Here is a 21,144-nt window from a genome sequence, read left to right on the forward strand (position 1 = left end):
GTTAAAAGTCATATAATTTTACTTTGTTTTTGAAATGTTTTTGTAAATGTTATCATATAAATATACACATACACAAACACATCATACAGTATATTCATCTAAAACTGGCTGCAGCACTACACAGAGACTTGGAAATGTACTGTATAATGCTGATTTTACTTAAGTTTAAAATTATGATTTTTTTCCCTCAGTTTTATCCAACTGTGAACTACACATACTAGCAAATGTGCAGACTCAACAAAACATATATCCACACACTCAGCAGCCACCACAGGATCTGAGCTATGACGTCCCCATCCAAGATGTTCTGCAAGCTTTTTCTTACAGCCTTTGGTTCAGGGAGCATGAAAGTGACAGACGGAGGGTGTGGGATCCGACTGCTGTGCTGTTTCTGTCTCTCGTCGAAGTGGAGTTAATGGCCTTGTTACTGCCACATGGCAAATGCAAAAACACTTCACGTGGGGGCAGTTTACAGCGCCTTCTCAAGTGCTACAAAAAAGAGCAGTCTGCAGTGTTCCACAAGGCCTGTTTCCCATCACAATAACTTAAACAGATGAAAAATGTAAAAGTCACGTTAAACTGCCAACGACAAGAAAAGCATCCGATACAACACTTTTTAGACTCTCTTAAATGTCTGTAAGAGAGTGTATAACAAGAGCTTGTTATAGAGGCTTTAGTCTTGCAACACAGCAGTTTTGAAATTTTCTTGAAATTTTGAGACCACCGTGACCTCTATGTCCATTACATTCTCAGCAGTATGTTCTGGAAATGTAACACAATGCTGAAGACACAGTTGAATAATTGATATCAATTATGCTATTTCAAAGACACATGTATTATTCAGAGAAACTGTATTAGTCCCAAATCCATGACTTCAGCTATAGGTGTTATACTGAGACAGGATGTAGACCGAGAAATATGCCCTTCATTTCAAGATCATGGGAAACACACAAAACAAGCATCTCTGCCACAAAGGAACACCGGGATACCAAAGTTAAGACTCAAGCTATAAATGAGTGCCATACTTCCTGGGAATGGAGAAGGCCTATGGCACTGGCAGAGAACAGAAAATATAAAATGGAGGAACTGGACACCCAGCAGCTAAGGAATTAAATGCATGCTAGGAAAAAAAACATTTATTTGCAAAATATTTGCTTGTAGAGTCTTATTTACTTTTGAATGGTCGTCAATAGAGTGTTGCAGTGATTATGTATTTTTGCAGGCCAACTCAGAAGTGAGCATCCCCCTGGTTCCCTTTGGGTTTTGTCTGCTGATGGAAAAATCCTATTGGGTACTGTGAGAACTATTGAAGAATATTAAACTATTGCCCTATTGGGTTTTGTTGAGGGAACCATGGTGATGCTAACTGTGACCCACAAAAGTTTATGATTCTTACACATTTTGAAGCTTAAATACATTCACCAGAAGTAATAGGCTATAAACAATCTACTACACCATAACATCACCATCACTAAACTTCTGACAACTCTTTCTCTCCTAATTTAAAAAGTCTTTAATTTCCTTGAAAGTTTGAGTTCAACTAGTTGATTATAAACACAGTGAGGCTGTGAAAGCATACTAGTGAGTAGATGAGTTTTCCTGTTAGACCGGATTATGTTTAATGCCACCAACAACCTCCGTAGTCCCATCTAGTAATCTATAAAAAAGTAATAGCTTTAAAAATAAAAAAAGTCACAAGGAGGGGTGTTGTAGAAAAAAACATGAAAATATATTGAGGCTGTGTTAATCTCAGACCGTATTTCTGGCATTGAACCAAAAAACGAATCAATAAATCCTTTGACTTCGGGACGATGGGACCAGAAGTGCTAAAATACTTGTTTCCATGTTTTGCCTTACAAAAATGCATCCTTGCAACACTCCATAGAGAAAGATAGTGTAGTAATGGTATCCACCAGTAGGGGCTAACTTGACCATGCTAACCAGGCTAAACCCTTACTCGTTGGTTTCCACAGCAGCTCTGATGCTGTCTGACCGAAAGTGTCAATAGTGCCATAATCTGTCTGTATATGTCATTTGGGGCCAGTCTAGCCCACGATCATATATAAACATAAAGCATTTTAAAGGGGCTTACGTTTCATGAGCAAAAGCTTGTTTGTTTGTGTGAGTGTGTGTGTGTGTGTGCTGCCCAATATGTTTATGCCTCAGTTAATCCTTTCATTTGAGTTCATATGTGTACATATATGTAATGTCTTGCTACTTAAATGTACATGTGTGGTAAGATGCATTTGCTGATGTTTGTGCATTGAGCAGATGTTCAGTGGCATACAACATTACATAAGTCTATAAAGCATGCAGGGCTGCATTAGGAAACATCAATGGATGGATGAAACGAATGCAGGCAAGGTCATAATCCATTTACGCTCTGCCTATGGTGACATTTACTGATGGTTGTGCAGCTGGCGAGGTTGGGCGGGGCTATTCCAGATCACTGATGGCATTTATCTTTGTTTTGAGTGATAAATGGTGGGTCCCAGTCAATAAGATTCATGTTATAGAATGTTAGATGGCATCTCTTGTTTTAAAGAACGACCTGGAACAGGGCTGACAACCAGGAAGTATTACTAATAAGCAAGTGGCAAAGTAATGGGATCTCATTTTTATTCGCATGTAAAGTGTGAGTCTAGCACACGTACATTTACAATATCAAGGTGCTGACATCATCTAAAATGTAAACTTGTCAACTTTAGAGATGTACAAATCTTTACAAATCTTTAAAATTCATCAAACGTATTTAACATCATCATATTGATTTGTTAACCCATTTGCCCAATTTGACTTTGCATTTTTTGGCCTCTAAATAAAGTCTTTTGTTAGAAATCTTCTACCATTATGTGTGCAAGCTTCTCTCCTTGTTGAAGGTCACTAAATTTAATATACATGATATTTTACATATTAGTATCTATCAACATGCTTAAAAATCCCTGTGAATACTAATAAGATCACCTTGAGCAAAGACAGAGAGGCCACGGAATAACAAGACTCAGTTGACGGGTACTAGGGTTCATAGCGGGCTTATGGGAAATGGAGGCAGATTAAAATGCCGCAGAGGGTTTATAGAGATGAACAGCTACAATCTGCAGTTCATTACCTGCAAGGGGAAAAGAGAAGATTACTGAATCACTTACACTTCTGTTTCTCTCCCACTTTCTCTCCCCGTCAGCTTGTGAGGGAATGCTGGGAATGAGGTGTGTTTGGAAGCAATTGCATGTTCTAGTTTGGATTCATATCAGTAAGTCTCTGGCTTTTCATTTAACTTTAGAAATTACAGGTGTCTCTTTGAGTCTGCAAAGTGATGGGTGTGACTGCATCTCAGTGACGGGAGCATTCTGAATCTCAATACCATTTGTGAAGAAGGGAGTCTATAGAAACCATTTATCAAACCTGGGATAAAGGCACCACAACACACATTATACACATTTTGTCTGAGGTCACACAATCACACACACCCACACATGCACCTATTGTGCTCAGACAATGCCATTATACCGTAAGTTATCTGGTGGAAACTTTGTTTGGAGCGAGTAGTTTTAAATTAAAGCCTGTGTCGCCTGAATAAAGGCTGATCATGGCAACAGGCCCATAACTATTTCTGTCAAGAACCTTACAACTGTGTCAGCGCCTCCCACCCCCCATATCTTTCTCGTGCTCTCTTTCTCACCCTCTCTTACTCAGCCCAGGGGGTTTTTTCCAGAGCATACTGTCTATAAAATGGGTCAGGACGGGACCGGGCTCTATTTTTATCTGGAAACCATTTTCTTAACTCCACAACAGGTATCTCACAGATCTCAATACCCACACAACCCCCTCTACCCTGGACCAATAGCGTGGAGGTCCCCTCAGCAGTCCGTTCCCCATCGCTCTCCAGGGCTACCGTGCCAATGCACGCACACACACACACACACACACACACACACACACACACACACACAGACAGAGCTAGTGCCTGGATAATTTAACATGCAAAACAATGGAGGCTGCAGGAAAGCTTTCAGCTCAGTGCTGATCTCTGTATGGTTGGAACTCAGTGGAATATTTCAGCCAGAAATGTTCACTAATCCTCATGTTGTTCCAAACATTGGATGTTTCTGAGCTGCTCTTTTTAATGCAATGAAATGGGCAGCGTTTTATACTGTAAAAAAATTAAGAAGAAACACTATATATACAGTATCACAGTAACATCCATGTAAGTCCAGAAAATAGAAGTTCAAACATTAAATATCTCCAGTATAACAGAATTTCGTGATTTCCTCTTTTTGACCAATGAATTGTCACAACTTTTAATAAAATAAAGGTTCTTTACTGGCATCCATCCATGGTTACATGAAACTGTCAATTGCACAGGCTCATAGTGGAAAAAGATTCTGTAGATCATTAAAATGTTCTTTACAAGAAAGACAGAAAAAAATGGTACTTTCACATAAAGGTTCTTTGGGGAACCAAAAATGGTTCGTTTATTATGGCACTGTTGTGGAAAGAAAAAAAAATTACTTCTGGAACCTTTGTTTTTAAGAGTTTGGGATTTCCAAAAATCATTGTGATAAATCATTCAGGCTATTTTGTGAACCATTTAACCAATTAACAGAAAAGAATCAAAGAACGATTAGGTTGCCAAACAAGTTATGCTGAAAACAAGAGAATATTTAGCTGCTGAAATATTTTGGAGCACATTTTCCATGACTTTTAAGATTCATCAGATCTTGATGATCAGGGCTTCCAAATGTTATTTTGGCTGTTAAGAGTATTAATAAATAACAAATAAGGATAACATTACCATAAAACATCTGTTCCTTGCAGACAACATCCAGCATTAAATATAAAAAAAGGAGAGTACTTTAAGATAGCAGTAAAAAGTCTAACTTTAACGTTTTTATTTTAGAGATGTGCCATATTCAAAAGGCATATTGTCACAACTGTCAATAATTTTGTGGATTTTAACCTTTTAAATCATGCAGCTGAATTGCCCGTTCTACTGTAGATCCGACGGTGCATTTTAAACCTTAATGGTCATTACAGGCTTTGCACCAAACGCTGCATGAGGACATGAGGAATGTCTGCCCGAGGGGATGTACGAAATCCATTATGTGGTATAAAAGCACAATCCCTGAAGCAGTTTGTCTAATTTACTTGGGCTTATTACAATGAGATACTTACAGAGCTTGACAATATAGTCACATTTTATGAATGACCTTCTCTTTAACTGCAGTGAGGAAAGAGGGGAGGGAACCAGAAACATGCAGAGGGAAAAAAATGCCCCCGGGAGTGAGGTGTTTCCCCATTGGCTGTGTCCTCTGAGTCTCACATATTTATTTGGTCAGTTACACACACTTTCTCTAAGCCGATGGTTATCAGACACACACATGCATTTGCATATAAACCCTATGCTTAAACAATCTTATGCACAGACTGGTGATATAACAAAACCCTGAAATAATTTCCATGATTTCCTGTATCCAGATGCCTGTTAAGCAGCACTGTAAACATAGATATCATTCCCAAATTAATCTGCTTATGTAACCTCTCTGACATTGATTAAAATAAACCATCCCTTTGCATACAGTTTACACAGAATTCAATGTAGTGCTCTTTGATATGACTGCATGCAAAAATAATGTTTGCTTGAGTGCTAAAGACTGAAATAGGGCACAGAGAGGACAAATTTAGATGGTTACGGTAGCAAGGAAAGGACAGAGCTAAGGACAAGTCTGAATGAATGGAAATGGTGAAAATGACAGGGACAGGAAAGGACGGACAGACCAGACCTAAGACATAAAAAGTCGATGGGAGGAAGGACAGTTTTTGCATAACAGACACAGGACAGGATGTCCCAAAGCTTGCAACGTGTCGGCTCTGAATTAAAGACAGTTGCCTTTGAACCAAATGCCGCTCTTCACTTCTGAGAAGAAAATCCCCTCATTTCTCAGTTCACAAAGAGGCAGGAGACAAAAGCTCTCTCATCCCCATTCTAATCGGCAGCTCTGGGATGCACGCTCACATGCACATATAAACAGCCTAACAAACACACACTCAATATCTCTCTCTGCGAGCTGTCTCATTACTCTCTCTGTTCTCTTTATCCTGCTCTAGCTGAGACACTGTCTAAATATCTGCTCCACCTTGCCTGCTAATGCTGCTGCTTTCCACTCTTCTCCACATCAAGCACAATTTGAGTAAATAGTCACACTACATGTGCTTATCCTTTGTTATTGTTTTTATTTTTTATGGGAAAGCTTGACCATGACCTTTGGGAATGGTAACGGCATGGCTATAGGGCCTCTAGCACATTTAACACAGGATTCAAAATGTTTCCAGAACCACAAGAGATTTCTAAAATCCTTTAAGGATGTATAACTTTGTTAACTATTCTGCTTTTCTAAGGTTAATCTTTTTGGAATGTATTGTGGCTAAATACACTACCATTCAAAAGTTTGATGTCACACACACACATATATATATATATACATATACATATATATATATATATACATAAGTATATATATATATATATATATATATATATATATATATATATATATATATGTATATATATATATATATATATATATATATATATATATAATATATATATATATATATATATATATATATATATATATATATATATATATACATATATATATATATACATAAGTTCCCTCCATAAGTATTGGAACAGTAAAGACAAAATTGTTCTGTTTGCTGTGGAGTCGAGAAATCTGTAAATATGATTAAAAGATGAATATGAGACAAAACTACAGAATGTCACATTTTATTATTGGGTGATTCAACACAAAGATGTTTTACCAGCTAAGAAGATCACCACTTTTAGAGTTTCATCTCCCTATCTGATGTGAGCATAAGTATTGGAACAGCTGCCTCACAGTTCTTTCTAAGTGTTCAGCTGTGTCCTGTTGCATTAATTCTTCAGATATTAAAAGCAGGGAATGTGTCTTATCAGTTATATCCATTGCTTCTGCATTCTAAATCTTGCATTTGATGATGACACACACAAACCAGGATGAAGATGAGGAAGCTGACTCTTCATCGAAAGAAAAGCAAGCAATTTGGATGCTAAAAGAAAAGAGGAAGTCAATTAGAACTATAGGAAAAACAAAGGGCATGGAAAAATCAAGAGTTTGGAAACTACCGGCGACATTAGCAACATACGATGACCTGATTGGCTGAGAAAAACAACAGTAGTTGATGACAGACAAATCATAAAAGCTGTGAAAATGAACCCTAAAATACATGTCTGTAAAATCACCAACATCCTCCAGAAAGCTGGGGTGATGCTCTGTCAATCTACAGTCTGCAGGAGAATTTGACACAGAATTACAGAAGCTACACAGCAAGATTCAAAGCTCTCATCAGCACCAAAAATGGAAAGGCAAGATTCTTCACAAATGTGAGCCAGTAGAGTTTTGGAACTGAGTTGATGGACCGATGAGACAAAGATTAACCCCCATCTATGTGATTGGAAAGCAGAAGTGTGGAGAAAAAAGGGAACTGCAAATGATCCTAAGCATACAACCTCATCTGTAAAGCTTGGTGGAGGTGGTGTCATGGCATGGGCATGCATGGCAGTCTCTAGAACAGGACCTCTTCATTTTAATGATGACTTAATGTATGATGGCAGTAGCAGAATGAATTTGGAAGAGTACAAAATCATCTTGGCTACCAATATTCAAGAAAATGCCACCAAACTCATTAGAAATAACTTCATATTGGATCAGGACAATGACCCAAAACACCCTGCCAGTTCAGTTAAGGACTTTATCAGGGCAAAGAAATGTAAAGTCTTAGATTGCCCAAATCAATCTCTAGATTTAAATCCAATTAAACATTAATTTCACCAGCTGAAGAGGAGACTAAAGCAACAGTTGGAATTGCCTGCATTAAAGGCTGGGGAAAAACATTTGGGTTGCAGACTCACTGCTCTGATTGCATGCAAGGGATCTGCAACTAAATATTAGATTTTAATCTTTTACATCTGCCTTAAATTAAACTGTTCCAATACTTATGCTCATATCAAATAGTGGGATGAACTCTAAAAGTGCTGTCCTTTTTATTTGGTAAAGCATGTATGTGTCGAAAGACCTAATAATAAAATGTGACATTCCGTAGTTGTGTCGCATATTCATCTTTTAATCATATTTGCAAATGTCTTGACTCCACAGCAGAGAAAGCAATTTTGTCTTTTCTGTTCCAATACTTATGGAGGGCACTGTATATATATATATGTGTGTGTGTGTGTGTGTGTGTGTGTGTGTGTGTGTGTGTGTGTGTGTGTGTGTGTGTGTGTGTGTGTGTGTGTAGAAAATTCTGCTGTGATCTGATTGGTTGACTGCATCCGGATAAGAACACTTGTGGCCTCTTACTAATTAAGCCTCACTCTCTCCCTGCGTTCCATTCAGAAGGGCTCATTTTATGCCCTAATCCCTTCAAAGGGTTTATCCCATTTGGAACGCACCGTCAATGTGTTTGTGTGTGAGAAGCCGTCTCTCCATTCAAACATGACCTGCGTTAAATTTTTTGCGTTCCATTGCTTGTTTCTTTTATGTATATTGTGATTTGTTGTTTATATTGAAGTATGTTTAGTTTCACTTTGATATTTATTGGATTTGTTAAAGTTGATTTAGACTTCATGTATGATTTGTGTTATTGTGTATTTGCTTATGGTTTGTCAGAAACCAACAATTACCAGCACTTGATACCATAGGAAATGTCTTCTCCTACATGTTGAAATAATAAACTGAGATAAAGAGACAGATGACTGAATGATTTTTACCAGACCCACCATTCTGGTAGCAACAGCCAAATCAGCTTAAAATTCCTTTTAAATTCCTACATATATATATTAATAGTGTAACGATATACCAATGCCACGGTTTGGTTCATATCACGGTTTTGGAGCCTTGGTTCGGATCTGTGCTGTGGTTCATGGCATGGCACCAACAATGCAAAAGAACACTAGATTCACTTTTCTACGGTGGCCGAGAGAGCTCAACGCACTGCAAATGAAAAAAACACATGCAAATAGAAAAAAACACCTGCAATTTAAGAAAACATCTTCATCAATTTGACAACACGCACTGCAAATGCAAATACATAAGGGAAGTCGTGGCCTAATGGTTTGAGCGTTTGACTCCTAACCCTAAGGATGTGGGTTTGAGTCTCGGGCCGGCAATACCACGACTAAGGTGCCCTTAAGCAAGGCACCAAACCCCCAACTGCTCCCCGGGTGCCGCAGAATAAATGGCTGCCCACTGCTCCGGGTGTGTGTTCACGGTGTGTTTGTGTTCACTGCTGTGTGTGTGCGCTTGGATGGGTTAAATGCAGAGCACGAATTCTGAGTATGGGTCCCCTGTATGGCTGTACAGTATGTCATGTCACTTTCACTTTTCACAACCAAATAAAGAAATGCGCTGCAAAAACAGAAATGCGCTGCAAATGCTCACAACCAAATAAAGAAACACACTGCAAATAGGCACAGACCACACTGGAAATGTTTTAAGCCAGAGGTGTCAAACTCAATTCCTGGAGGGCCGGAGCCCTGCAGAGTTTTGTTCCAACCCCGCTGCAACACACATACCATGTAGTTTTCAAATAAGCCTGAAGGACTTGATTAGTTGGATCAGGTGTGTTTAATTAGGTTTGAAGCTAAACTCTGCAGAGCTGCGGCCCTCCAGAAATTGAGTTTGACACCCCTGGTTTAAGGGAACCGCGAAGTGACGAACATGGCTGGGACATATTTATCAATGTTTGCTCTGAAAGGTGAGATTTTTGTTTATTTTAACAACCTGATCATATGATGTTCCTTTGCTTCTTCTTCATTTTTTAGGGCTAAATTAAGCTAAATAAGCTGACAAAATACACAATTACTATAACTATGAAAGCATGTAAGCTGGCTAACTTACTTTACAACTTCCCTTACAAGAATTAACTATATGGTTTTACTATTAAAATGAATTAATAAATAAATAAATGTATTATGTAAAAAAAAAAAAAAAAAAGGTTACTATAGTTAAACCATGGTAACCACAAATTAACGATGGATTTTTATTTTGATCAAAATGCAGCCTTGTTGAGCATAAGAGACTTCTTTCAAAAACATTTAACAGTTTGAACAACTGCAAACTGAACCGTTTTTTTTTTTTTTTGAGCTCTTAAATCTGGAAAAAGACAACAAGATCACAAAAATGTTATGCCAGTGGAGAGAACCTGAAGAATTTGATGGCCAATTCTGACACCGTGCTGCAAAGTTTAGCTCAAACCTGCTCCAACACACCTACCTGGGCATTTCTAGTCTTCCTAAAGACCTTGATTAACTGGCTTAGGTGTATTAATTAAACTAATTAAGGCAAACTCTGCAGGAATGTGGCCCTCTGGAAAAAGACTTGGACATTTACGATATAGCCATGAGAAGTTCAGCACCATGGAAATCGACCTGACAATTCAGCACCACGGAGAGCGTCCAAAAACATCACCACAAGGTTCTAAATGGGTTATTTTATGCCATAAACAAACCCTGCAGTTTTCAGAACCAATGACAGAGTCCGTGTCATTCTAGTTACGCCATCCTCTGTTACACCAGTCTGTTTGTCCAAACTATTTATAATGAGGAGAATAATTAAACACTCTGCATAATTATTTACCCCTCAAAAAGCTGCACATCATCAATTATCTGTGAATCATTATTGTACAGACACGTGGAGGGCACCAGCATAATGATTCTAATTATGATAATCATCAATCCTTAAAAGAGAATTCAGTCACGTACGGAGGTGTAGAGGTATCCCTCGCTGTTCATGGCCAGGTAGAAGCCAGTCTTCGCTCCCTGAATTGCCACTATCCGCAGACCCACAGGAATCAAGTTGAACTGTGCTGTGGGATGAAATCAGAGATATTCATGCTCAGAGTAATAGATTAAACACTCAACGAAGAAGAAAAAATAATGTCAGGTATCAGAGAGAATGGAACATGCAATCAAACTCTTTTCCTTTTAAAAGTGGTCGGTTCTTGGGTAGAATAAGCTGCAAGACAACAAGACTTTTTGCCTGGAGTCAAAAATCTGGCTTTGAGAGACTAGGGAAAATGTGACATAGGATGAAACAGGATAACAGCGATGAAGACGAGAGCAACACATAAAAGCGGATGTAAAACTGACAGGGATGGAAAAGATAATGGCATGAGGTAGGGGAAGGTACAAGAGGGACTATCTGTCCTACGTCTGTTCTCCTTGATAGAAAGATGGATTGTGTTTGATATGGATCATTCAAGGAACATCACAGAATTAATGCTTCTGAGAGATAGCAGAAGATAAAATCAGGCTAAATAAAAGCCAATGAGAGGGAGAGAGATATTCCCGCACAGGCTGAGGAACACTGGGTAAATATATCTGCAATTAGTCTTCAGTGAGATTTCCTGCTGGAGTTTGACAGATATATGACAGTATCTAATTGGTGTCGGACAGTATCGTAACAATTTAGCACCATCAAATTCACCTCACTGAGCGTGAAGTGTTAAGGATTCACGTCAGACCTCTCTGTCACAATGTTCATGGGACACTGCAGTCGTATGGTTATTTAATATGTGCGACAGTCATTTCAATAGACAAGCGTGACATGATGTAAGCTAGTCCTTGACAACCCAGGCAGGAATGTGCTACACTTGTGCACCCTGACAACTGCCATCCCAATAAAATACTTCTCAATCTGTTACTCACACACTCAAAAAAAAAAAAAAAAAAAAAAAAAACTCACATAGAGCTACAAAAGGCACAAGCACTCGTGATGCTTCACATGTCTGCTCTCCTTGGCATGTTTTTCTCTCTCCTTCACTGTCTCTTCCTCTTCATGAACAGCATGTTATGGTGACTCAACATAAAATACAACATCGTACCACTGAGGCCTCAGGCTGAACCCGTACAGAAGAATTGACTTCCAGAAATGCACTGTGCTAGACTAACTGAGACTTGTCATGGCACTTGTATACTGTTGTTGTTCTCTCGCTGGTCTGATTGCTTCTATTGTTCTCATTTGTAAGTCGCTTTGTATAAAAGCACTGCTAAATGATTAAATGTAAATGTAAATGTAAATGTAAATGTAGAATACATGCATGTTCTACACTGTTAAATGTAAATATTCTTTAATGGTTATTTGGATTGCTTAAGGTGCATTCATGCTGAATTAAATGCTAGAGTTTGTGAAGTTGTGATGCTGTTGGTTGCTAATAGTAATAAAATCCCATGACTTTCGCTGTCTGCATTCCCATTGGTGGCCACTGCATTGCATAACTGGTCATTTACATACAATAAACCTGTTCAACTTTGTTGCTTCGCTAATGGTTGCCTATTTGAAATAAATAAATAAATAAATAAATAAATAAATAAATAAATACAATAAAAATACACAATATGGCCAAGAATAAGTGAACATCCTTTTCTAATTATCTGATTAGGCTAGGCCCCTTAATTCTAGCCCAGACCAATATTAATGCTACGGCATCTTCAATCATGTTGCTGAGTGTGAATCCCCAGAGTGGCACCAGTGATCATGGGCCAAGTGTTACACACCTGGCCTTAGGCCTGACATACCGGACACACACAGCACAGACAGAACATGTACGTGAGGAGACTGTGAGACTGAAAAAAATAATGACATGAACATCAGAAGTTCATTTTATGTCCGTCTAGCGGTCACAGGCATGATACACAAACAGACACACCTCAATAGTTTCTACAACTGACCAACCAGAGGTCACACTGCGCCTGTCAGTTGTGAATAACGAGTGAAAAAGAACAGGCACTTACAGAAGCAGCTGTTCTCGTCCCTTGTGCCGTCCATGGTGCCATCCGGCAGCATCTGCAGGTAGTGTCCATGCTGGCTGTACAGACGGGTGACGATGCCTTTTAGCTGTGGCTCTGCAAAGAGAAAACAATCACAGACACACAATGTTAGTCTGTGGAAAAAACATCACAGCTTGACCTATACAGGCACAACATCATTAAAGCGTACACAGAGTATATAGGGAAGTTGTGGCCTAGTGGTTAGCGAGTTTAACTCCTAACCCTAAGGTTGTAAGTTCGAGTCTTGGGCCGGCAATGCGACGACTGAGGTGCCCTTGAGCAAGGCACTGAACCCCCAACTGCTTCCCAGGCACCGCAGCATAAATGGCTGCCCACTGCTCCGGGGGTGTGTGTGTGTTCACTGCTGTGTGTGTGCACTTTGGATGGGTTAAATGCAGAGCACGATTTCTGAGTATGGGACACCATACTTGGCTGTATGTCACGTCATGTAACTTTTTTCACTTCATTATCAGCAGCTATGTTGCACAGGTCATGCTGCCATGGTGTGGACAAGTTTAGAGACAGGGTCCTGTTCTTACTAAATTGCTAACTCAGTTAGCTGGATTTGATTGTTGACGATTTGGCTTGATCTTGGATCATCCTGGACTTGCTGTCATAGCAACAGGTCCGTAAGCTTACAGTTTTTTTACGATTGCTTGGGCACAATTTTAAAAACAAGGCTAATTTTGTCAAAACACTACACACAATTAACACATTCACACACACATCTACTGTATCACAACATCTCAGATCTTTTGCAAAATGAAGCACTTCATTCAAAACTTTACAATAATTTCACAAAACCCAATTTTGGTACCATATGGCACACACATGGTTAATACAGTTAGATTCAGTTTAAAACACTTAGACACTGTTAGGCACAATCTTAAACACTTTTAATATTGCTATTTTTGATGCAGTTTTTATTATTATTATTATTATTATTATTTTTTAGATATTGTTAAAGTACATGTCTCATGTGTTGTGTTTGGTCACTCCACATTCATGACAATATTTATTTCCCAGCACATTGTAAAATCTTCCAGTACATCAATTAGGCTGCATTTTGCACTGAAAATCAGAATGTATTCCAAATATAATATAGTAGTACATAAACTTTTGTGGAGATGAGTAAACAACACATTAGCATCATCTCTTCATATGGCTGGGTATGGCCACTTCATCCTTATCACAGTCAATGTCCTCCCTTGCAAAACAGAGAGAGAAGAATCTTCTCAAATGGCAAATCCATCCTTACACAGACTCTGCATCTATTAGGTCACAGGCCTCCTCCATTGCTTTAATGAGGAGTATAACATAGGGTCAGAGATCATAAACCTTCCGCTGCCATGCAGAAGGGCAAGGGAAAGGAAGGGAGAGTGTCGTGGGAGGTACTGGAATAATGGAACCAGACACCTAGTCTGTCCACTGCTTAGTCTGTCTAAAAACGTATGTAGGGCGTGTTGTATAGACCCATTTTAGCATGACAGTGGAGGACCCCATTCTGCTTGATTGCAGCATATATTGTGATGTTACCACCATGTTGACCCGGGACATTCAAAAGAGCTCTCTGGCCAAAGATGTTTCTCCCTATTCCTCTTCCTGCACTACTGCCTTTCATTTTTGTTGAAGACAAAAATTCACCTGTTAACTTTTTATAGTCCTTACACCTTGATTGTTGAGTTTACAGTTAAGCACCTAAGTGTCAGCACACCAGATGGCTGTGTTTTTGATCAATAGGTTCATATGTGTGGTATTTTGGAAAGCAGTGTCTTGAAATGGCAAAGAAGTGACATAATGTTAGATTTCTGTGTCTAATGTAGAGAAGTGTGTTTAGTGTTTTGCAAAACAATGTGTGTAGTGTTTTGCAAAAAGTGTGAGGCTGGGAATGTGGTTATAGTTGTGCAGATCTGGGCTGAGGTTTTGCTAAATTAATTTTAATTTTAATTTTAGTGTGTAAGCAATCGTAAACTGTAAAACTGTAAACTGTAAACCTGCTCTGGAGCAGGCTTATTTAATGTAAAAAGGATTAGATTGCATCTTTTTAAGTGGAATTAATATTTAAATTCTGTCCCAAAAACTCAAAAAATACAAAAAAAAAAAAGCAAAGGTCAAAAAGGTCAAATAAAACTAAATTAATAGCATGGTACAGTATACTCAAATACTGTAAGTTGTGCAATTGTAAAATCAGGGTCAATGAGAGATTCATTCTGTCTTAGCATCATGTCTTTGTGCTTGAGTCCCGCCTGAGGACTTTGTCCACATCACAAGTAATGTTGTCTTTTTTGCTAGACAAATATATATATATATATATATATATATATATATATATATATATATATATATATATATATATATATATATATATATATATATATATATATATTAGGGCTGTCAAATGATTAATCACGATTAATCACATCCAAAATAAAAGTTTTGTTTACATAATATATGTGTGTATACTGTGTATATTTATTATGTATATATAAATACACACACATGCATGTATATATTTAAGAAGAATATGTTATGTTTATATATTAAATATATTTATATATAATATAAAATATAAGAATATAAATATATAAATGTATATACATGTAAATATTTTCTAAATATATAATTTATGTGTGTGTATTTATATATACATAATAAATATACCCTGGACACATACATATATTATGTAAACAAAACTTTTATTTTGGATGTGATTAATCGTGATTAATCATTTGACAGCCCTAATATATATATATATAAAACCTCTGGTCTGACAGGCCTTGATAACACTCTCTAAACCTTATTCTTTCTTTCCTCATCCTCTTCCTCCACTTCTTACATGTACTCTTCCTCCTCTCCTTCTCAGATTGTTTCCATCTATTATTAGTATCATCATTCAGTCATCTGTGCCACTTGTGTACTCTGAACTGGTTCATATTTTGTACAGTTGGTTTGATCTCATCATTAGAACAAGCGTGCTTTAGTTGTGTTTAACTTTTTGCCGCTTGTGATTAGCATTTTGCAGCACAAATTCATCATAGTGTGATAAGTGTTCAAGTGAATGAGAATTTGTTTAGAGTTTTGCAAAAAGAGTGCATGAGTTGCAAATAGAGCCTAAATGCCTGAATATGTTTAAGGTTTAGAAGAAAGAGTGCTTTATTCGACAAACTGGTTTAAGCTAGTGAGAATTTAGTTCAGAGATTGGGGTTTAGTGTTTTAGCAATTCAGAAAAACTGTAAGAAATGTTTCTTGTACATATTAGAGCATATCAGCATATTATACTGATTTATGAAGGATCAAGTGACAAAGACTGGAGTAATGATGCTGAAAATTCAGCTTTGCCATCAGAGGAATAAAAAAAATATCCTAATATTACTGTCTTTGGTTAACAACATATTAAATCCTTGGTTTAATTAACTCACAACACTTTACAACAAGAAAACTTTTAACGACAAGAGGTGTTATTGGTTTAAAATTACACAACAACATAATGTACTGCAACACTTTCTGGTAGTCAAACCTTTTTGGATCATGTATTTCAACACATTAACTATTAATACCTGTGGTTACTCTGCTAGGACACCTTGAGGGGAACTGATTTCATACGTCCATTAAAAATCACCCTTGAACCAGTTGGTTTAGAGTAATTGACTAGGAATGTTGGCTATGAGAAAGTTTGCTTGCAGTTGCAGCTCCCATTTGGATTGATATTTTATTATCTAATGCAATTCATAAATTTTCCTACAAACAAGGGAACACATAAGCATATTTATAAATAAAAGTTTCATTTAATTAAAGTTAATTATAACAATTTAAAACCAAGAGAATGTCTGAATTGCATAAATAATTAGATTTTTCATTTTTGATGATTTATGAAGTGAAGTGTCTCTCAACTGGTTTTGTTTCAGGACATCATTTGTATCATAAATAAGCATTAAATAAAATCATAATTTCCTAATATTATCATAAACAGCCCAATAAAATGTGGAATGATTAGCAATACATTAATTAACATGATAGACAATAGAAAAAAAAGGCAAATTTAGTAACTAAATGTGTCTCAGCAGCACAAACTGATCATGTTTATTCTCCATGTAAGCAAATGTATATATATGCATTTCAGTTCATATATATATATATATATTTGCAGTTTTGTTCATGTTTCCAGGGATAAAGGGTTGTCTCAAACAGCCTGTCTATGTTGGCCTAACTTCTAGGTGGCAGATGAATTTCTGCCATTATACAACAGAATTTGATTGGATGCTCAATTGTGATGTCAACAGCAAAATATATCTCTTTTAAACCATTATAGAGGTTTTATTATAATTTTTTTTCATGTGCCACTGTTTTTCCCCACTGTCCGCGATGCCATAAAAACAGACCTGTGACCCATTTTTGCACCCCGACCAACCATTTGAGAACAACTTGACTAATTTAGCACCACTATCCAGAGCGCAGCTGTTTCTTCCTCACATGAAGTTGCCTCAAAGACCTGAAGGGTCAGATCAGAACAGACCACCTTTCTCAGGCCTCACATATATTTTAGATAATGCATTATTCATGAACACTTAGCATTCCTAACGCACTTGACATTTAAACTTGCTCATGTATAACTTCTTAAAGACAGTATTTGCTCTCTTATTCTCTGTGACCATTTTACTTTGAATCATCCATCTCATAATGTTGTATTGACGTTCACCTCATCTTTATTTTTAGAGAAGCTTTGGTCTCTACAGGACTTTGGCAAATAAAATGTGTTTACTACTCTCTATAAAAGATTTATTTGCACGTTTATTTATGGGACTAGAGGAGAAGAACAAAAGCTGAATGTTTTATTAGCACAGTCCCTCCGGCCTACTTTGTGTTGATTTTAGAAACAAGTGAAAGGGAAGCTAAACAGAAAATTGCTTGTAAACAGACTAGTTCTAATAAAATAGCTGTGGTAGTGACCATGCTAAAAACAGTTCCTTAGGAACAGCTGATTTGTCCCCTACAGTGAAATCCAAATGAAAGAAATCTCTCAAGGAAAAGGGTAATTTAAAAGCGATTATCTGAAGGGGTAGGCTTGCTTATTATGAGCTTCCACTGCGAAGGATATTAGTTAAAGGTTTGTATTGTATAAATGTCAGGCTGGTGGGTTAAAAAGACAGTCAGTCTCAAATTTGCATGCTTCATCATGTCAAACTCAAAATGAACTGAGAACTGCTTTGTTGTTATTAATGGCTGATTGTGTGATCTAGTCACAACTGGATATGAAGATCCTTTCTCATCTGTACAGTGAGTGTGTGTTCTTAAGTGTGTATCACTTCTCTTTGCTGTCACGTCACCTTTAGCGGTGCAGAGGACTGTGGTGGAATCTGCTGAACTTTTCCCAAGACCTGGTAAAAGCTTGTATTGATTTCACCCACGCAAATCCTGATAAAAATTCCACTGACACAGAGGCTGCAAAGCTCAGGTTTGTGTGTGTCTGATTGTGTATGTGTTAGTTTTGCTGCTGCGGTTTTATCTCTGGTTTGAGATCAGTAAGAAGCTTCGTAGGAATGGGAAATTATTCTGCTTTCAAGTACACATGGGAAGCTCCTACTTCCGAATTGAACAGTCAGGTGTGTTTGGTGTTTCTTCAAATACAGGCATTTTGGAACCTGTGCACTACAAAATAAAACACACTTTTAACACTTTCACTGTTTTTAACTGTCCACTAAAATGTCCAACAGTCTGTGCAAACACAGAAATATGACAGAAATTCTTCTGTCATGCATGACATAAACATTTCCACCACAGTGAAATTTTAGCAAATCTCTAATTATTTACAGTATTTCACAGCATTTAATTTTATTCACATAATTTGCAAAATTACAACTTTATTGTAAATAATGCATGATAAAAATGATATTTACCTTGATTTTACTTCACAAATCGTGTCTCAAATTTCATCTCAAGTTGCTCTTCTGACACTGTTGAGAATTTTTTTTTAAAGATTAAAACTCTGGGTCAAATGTAAAACTATACAATCTATACAAAAACAGCATTTGAAAAATATCAAAATTAAATGTTTCCAGGCCAGTTTTAATGTTACTTTTATAAAAAATATAAAAATAAACTAATAATAATTATAAAAAATTTCAGTTTTAATAAATGTCAAAGCCTGGGACAAAACTTCCATTTTATTATGATATGTCACACATTTATGTTAAAAACAAAAAAGTAGCCAAAACAAATTATCAATTTACATAAGGAAAAGGCTCTTTATTTCTGTTTTACAAGTGGATAAGCCTAAGGGAATACACCTGCATCACATTACACAACCTATATTATTTATTCATGCATGTTACCTAGGAGATAGTAAATTTGTATAAAGCAAACCACAAAGGGTGAGTCATTAGCTTTTACATTAGCTGACTATATGCTCTGTAATATATAACAAATATTACTAAAACACTGCAATAGAATAACTTTGTTACAACAATGCCATTCCATTTGCTACAGAATATTGCTGAGTTCCTTTCCATTCTCTTTCATCTGGAAATCACAACCTCACAATTCTGAGTTTCCCATTAATTTGCTCGGTCATTTAAATGACATGAAATTCATGATGACAATATTTCTGATTAATTTCCCTTGGTCTCTTACTCTTTCTCCACCATCTCTCCTTCAATTATCCATATGGTGTAATAATATAATGCATTATCCAACCAAAAGGGGAAGCAAGCAAGGTGGGGGAAGGAATGCATATGACATAATTTCATTAGAGAATATGGCTCTATACGTATTGGACAGGCATAAAGTATACACTGACAGCCTCATTTGATAGACAGCTGAAGCATGACAGGGCTAATCAGAATCTCAGCAGCCCTCCACTGGAATGCGACACTGATGATTCACTCTAGAGTATCAACATTAAGCACCGGGTTGCAAACACCATCCCACGCTACTGTTAAAGAGCGGGAAACTATCATGGCTCTTCAACACCACATCCAAAAACCAGCATGACACAGCAAAGCAACAGAAAACACAAATACACATGCCAACATGGTGTTTAGCAGCATTTAATGCAGCATGACATTTTGTTCTAATTTAGTCCTGCGTAGGAACACAAGTAACTGGTGGGTTGCTCTCAGTATATTTATTGATACTAGAGTGTTTGGATTTGCGTAGTTAGTCACCATGCCATTTTACTGCAGCTTGAGAGTAGTTCGTCACATAGCATTTATGCTTATACTGTATGATTGGCTAACCAGGTATTGTTGAGTTCTGTATTTATATGCATTTGCAATGTTGAATTTTTAATAAAATGAAAATGGAAAGGAATGAAACTAATGACAAAGGGAGAAAAAGAAGAGAAAGAAATTTGAAAGGTGCTATTCTGGGAACTGGATTACAAAGAACTGTATGAGAAAGAGATCCCCCTCTGTGTAAAAATCTTAAAAAAGAGAAAAGAAAGCGAGTGACTGCTCTGATTTCCCTCCTGGGTGCTGTTTATCCAGTGGAGGTGAGGTGTGTGTGGGGAGTGGTAGTGTGCAGTGTCCAGTTCCAGGCTGTTACAGATGGTAATTTTGTCAGAGATCACTGAGCTGCTGCCAACTCCACGCTGGAGATACAGCAAGTGACGGTTGGTGTGCTGTGCCGAATCCTGCCTGTGAGGACCAGCCACCAGCTTTTATTCTCTCTCTCTCATTCAGACTCACTACATTGGATGAAATACTGTTTGCCAGGATTTAGCAAAGTGACTGGAAGCTGCTAGTGCAGAAACAAATTCTTGAATTCTGTTTATCTTTGATTTATTTTATCTGTCATTATTTGTCTTTCGGCTTCTCATCTCCTCACAGTTATCTTGCAGTTCCAAACACATATGATTTTCTTTCTTTCATGGATCAAGAAAGGTGATATCCTGAAGAACTGTATTGATCGCTCTTTTCCATTACCATGACAGCATGTTAAGGCTTTCAAGGATGAAAAAAATACCATTAAAAAAAATAATAATAACAGGGAGCTACAAGACTTGCAATGTCTTTTGAAGCTATATGATTTGTTAATGAATAAATTAATAAAATATCAGTGAAAAAAAAAAAAATAATTAAACAATTATAGAGAAATGCATGTTCTGAATTAACTACAGTATGTAGTCTTATTTCCAAATGAAGCAATGAAGCATCATTACAGTACATTTTCTCCAATGGAAATCAATATTACTAACAATTAATTTCATTAAAATAATTTATGTATTGATTCAAGTCATTAAATTGGCAAAGAGTTAAAGTAAAGGGGTAAAGAGTAAACCAAAA

At 37.1% G+C, this 21,144-nt stretch overlaps 1 protein-coding gene across 1 annotated transcript in view; it reads right to left on the minus strand.

Moving 5' to 3' along the window:
• The window catches only part of LOC109110426 (fibroblast growth factor 11-like), a 55,094-nt gene that overhangs the window by 9,659 nt on the left and 24,291 nt on the right, over window positions 1–21,144 (minus strand). The window contains exons 2-3 of the mRNA XM_042764983.1: window positions 12,830–12,940; window positions 10,799–10,902 (exon numbers count right to left, since the gene is read on the minus strand). Coding sequence (XP_042620917.1) covers window positions 10,799–10,902; window positions 12,830–12,940 — 215 coding nt within the window. The remainder of the gene's footprint in view (window positions 1–10,798; window positions 10,903–12,829; window positions 12,941–21,144) is intronic.

The sequence above is a fragment of the Cyprinus carpio genome, chromosome A10 (assembly GCF_018340385.1).
Source record: "Cyprinus carpio isolate SPL01 chromosome A10, ASM1834038v1, whole genome shotgun sequence".
Lineage (NCBI taxonomy): Eukaryota > Metazoa > Chordata > Actinopteri > Cypriniformes > Cyprinidae > Cyprinus > Cyprinus carpio.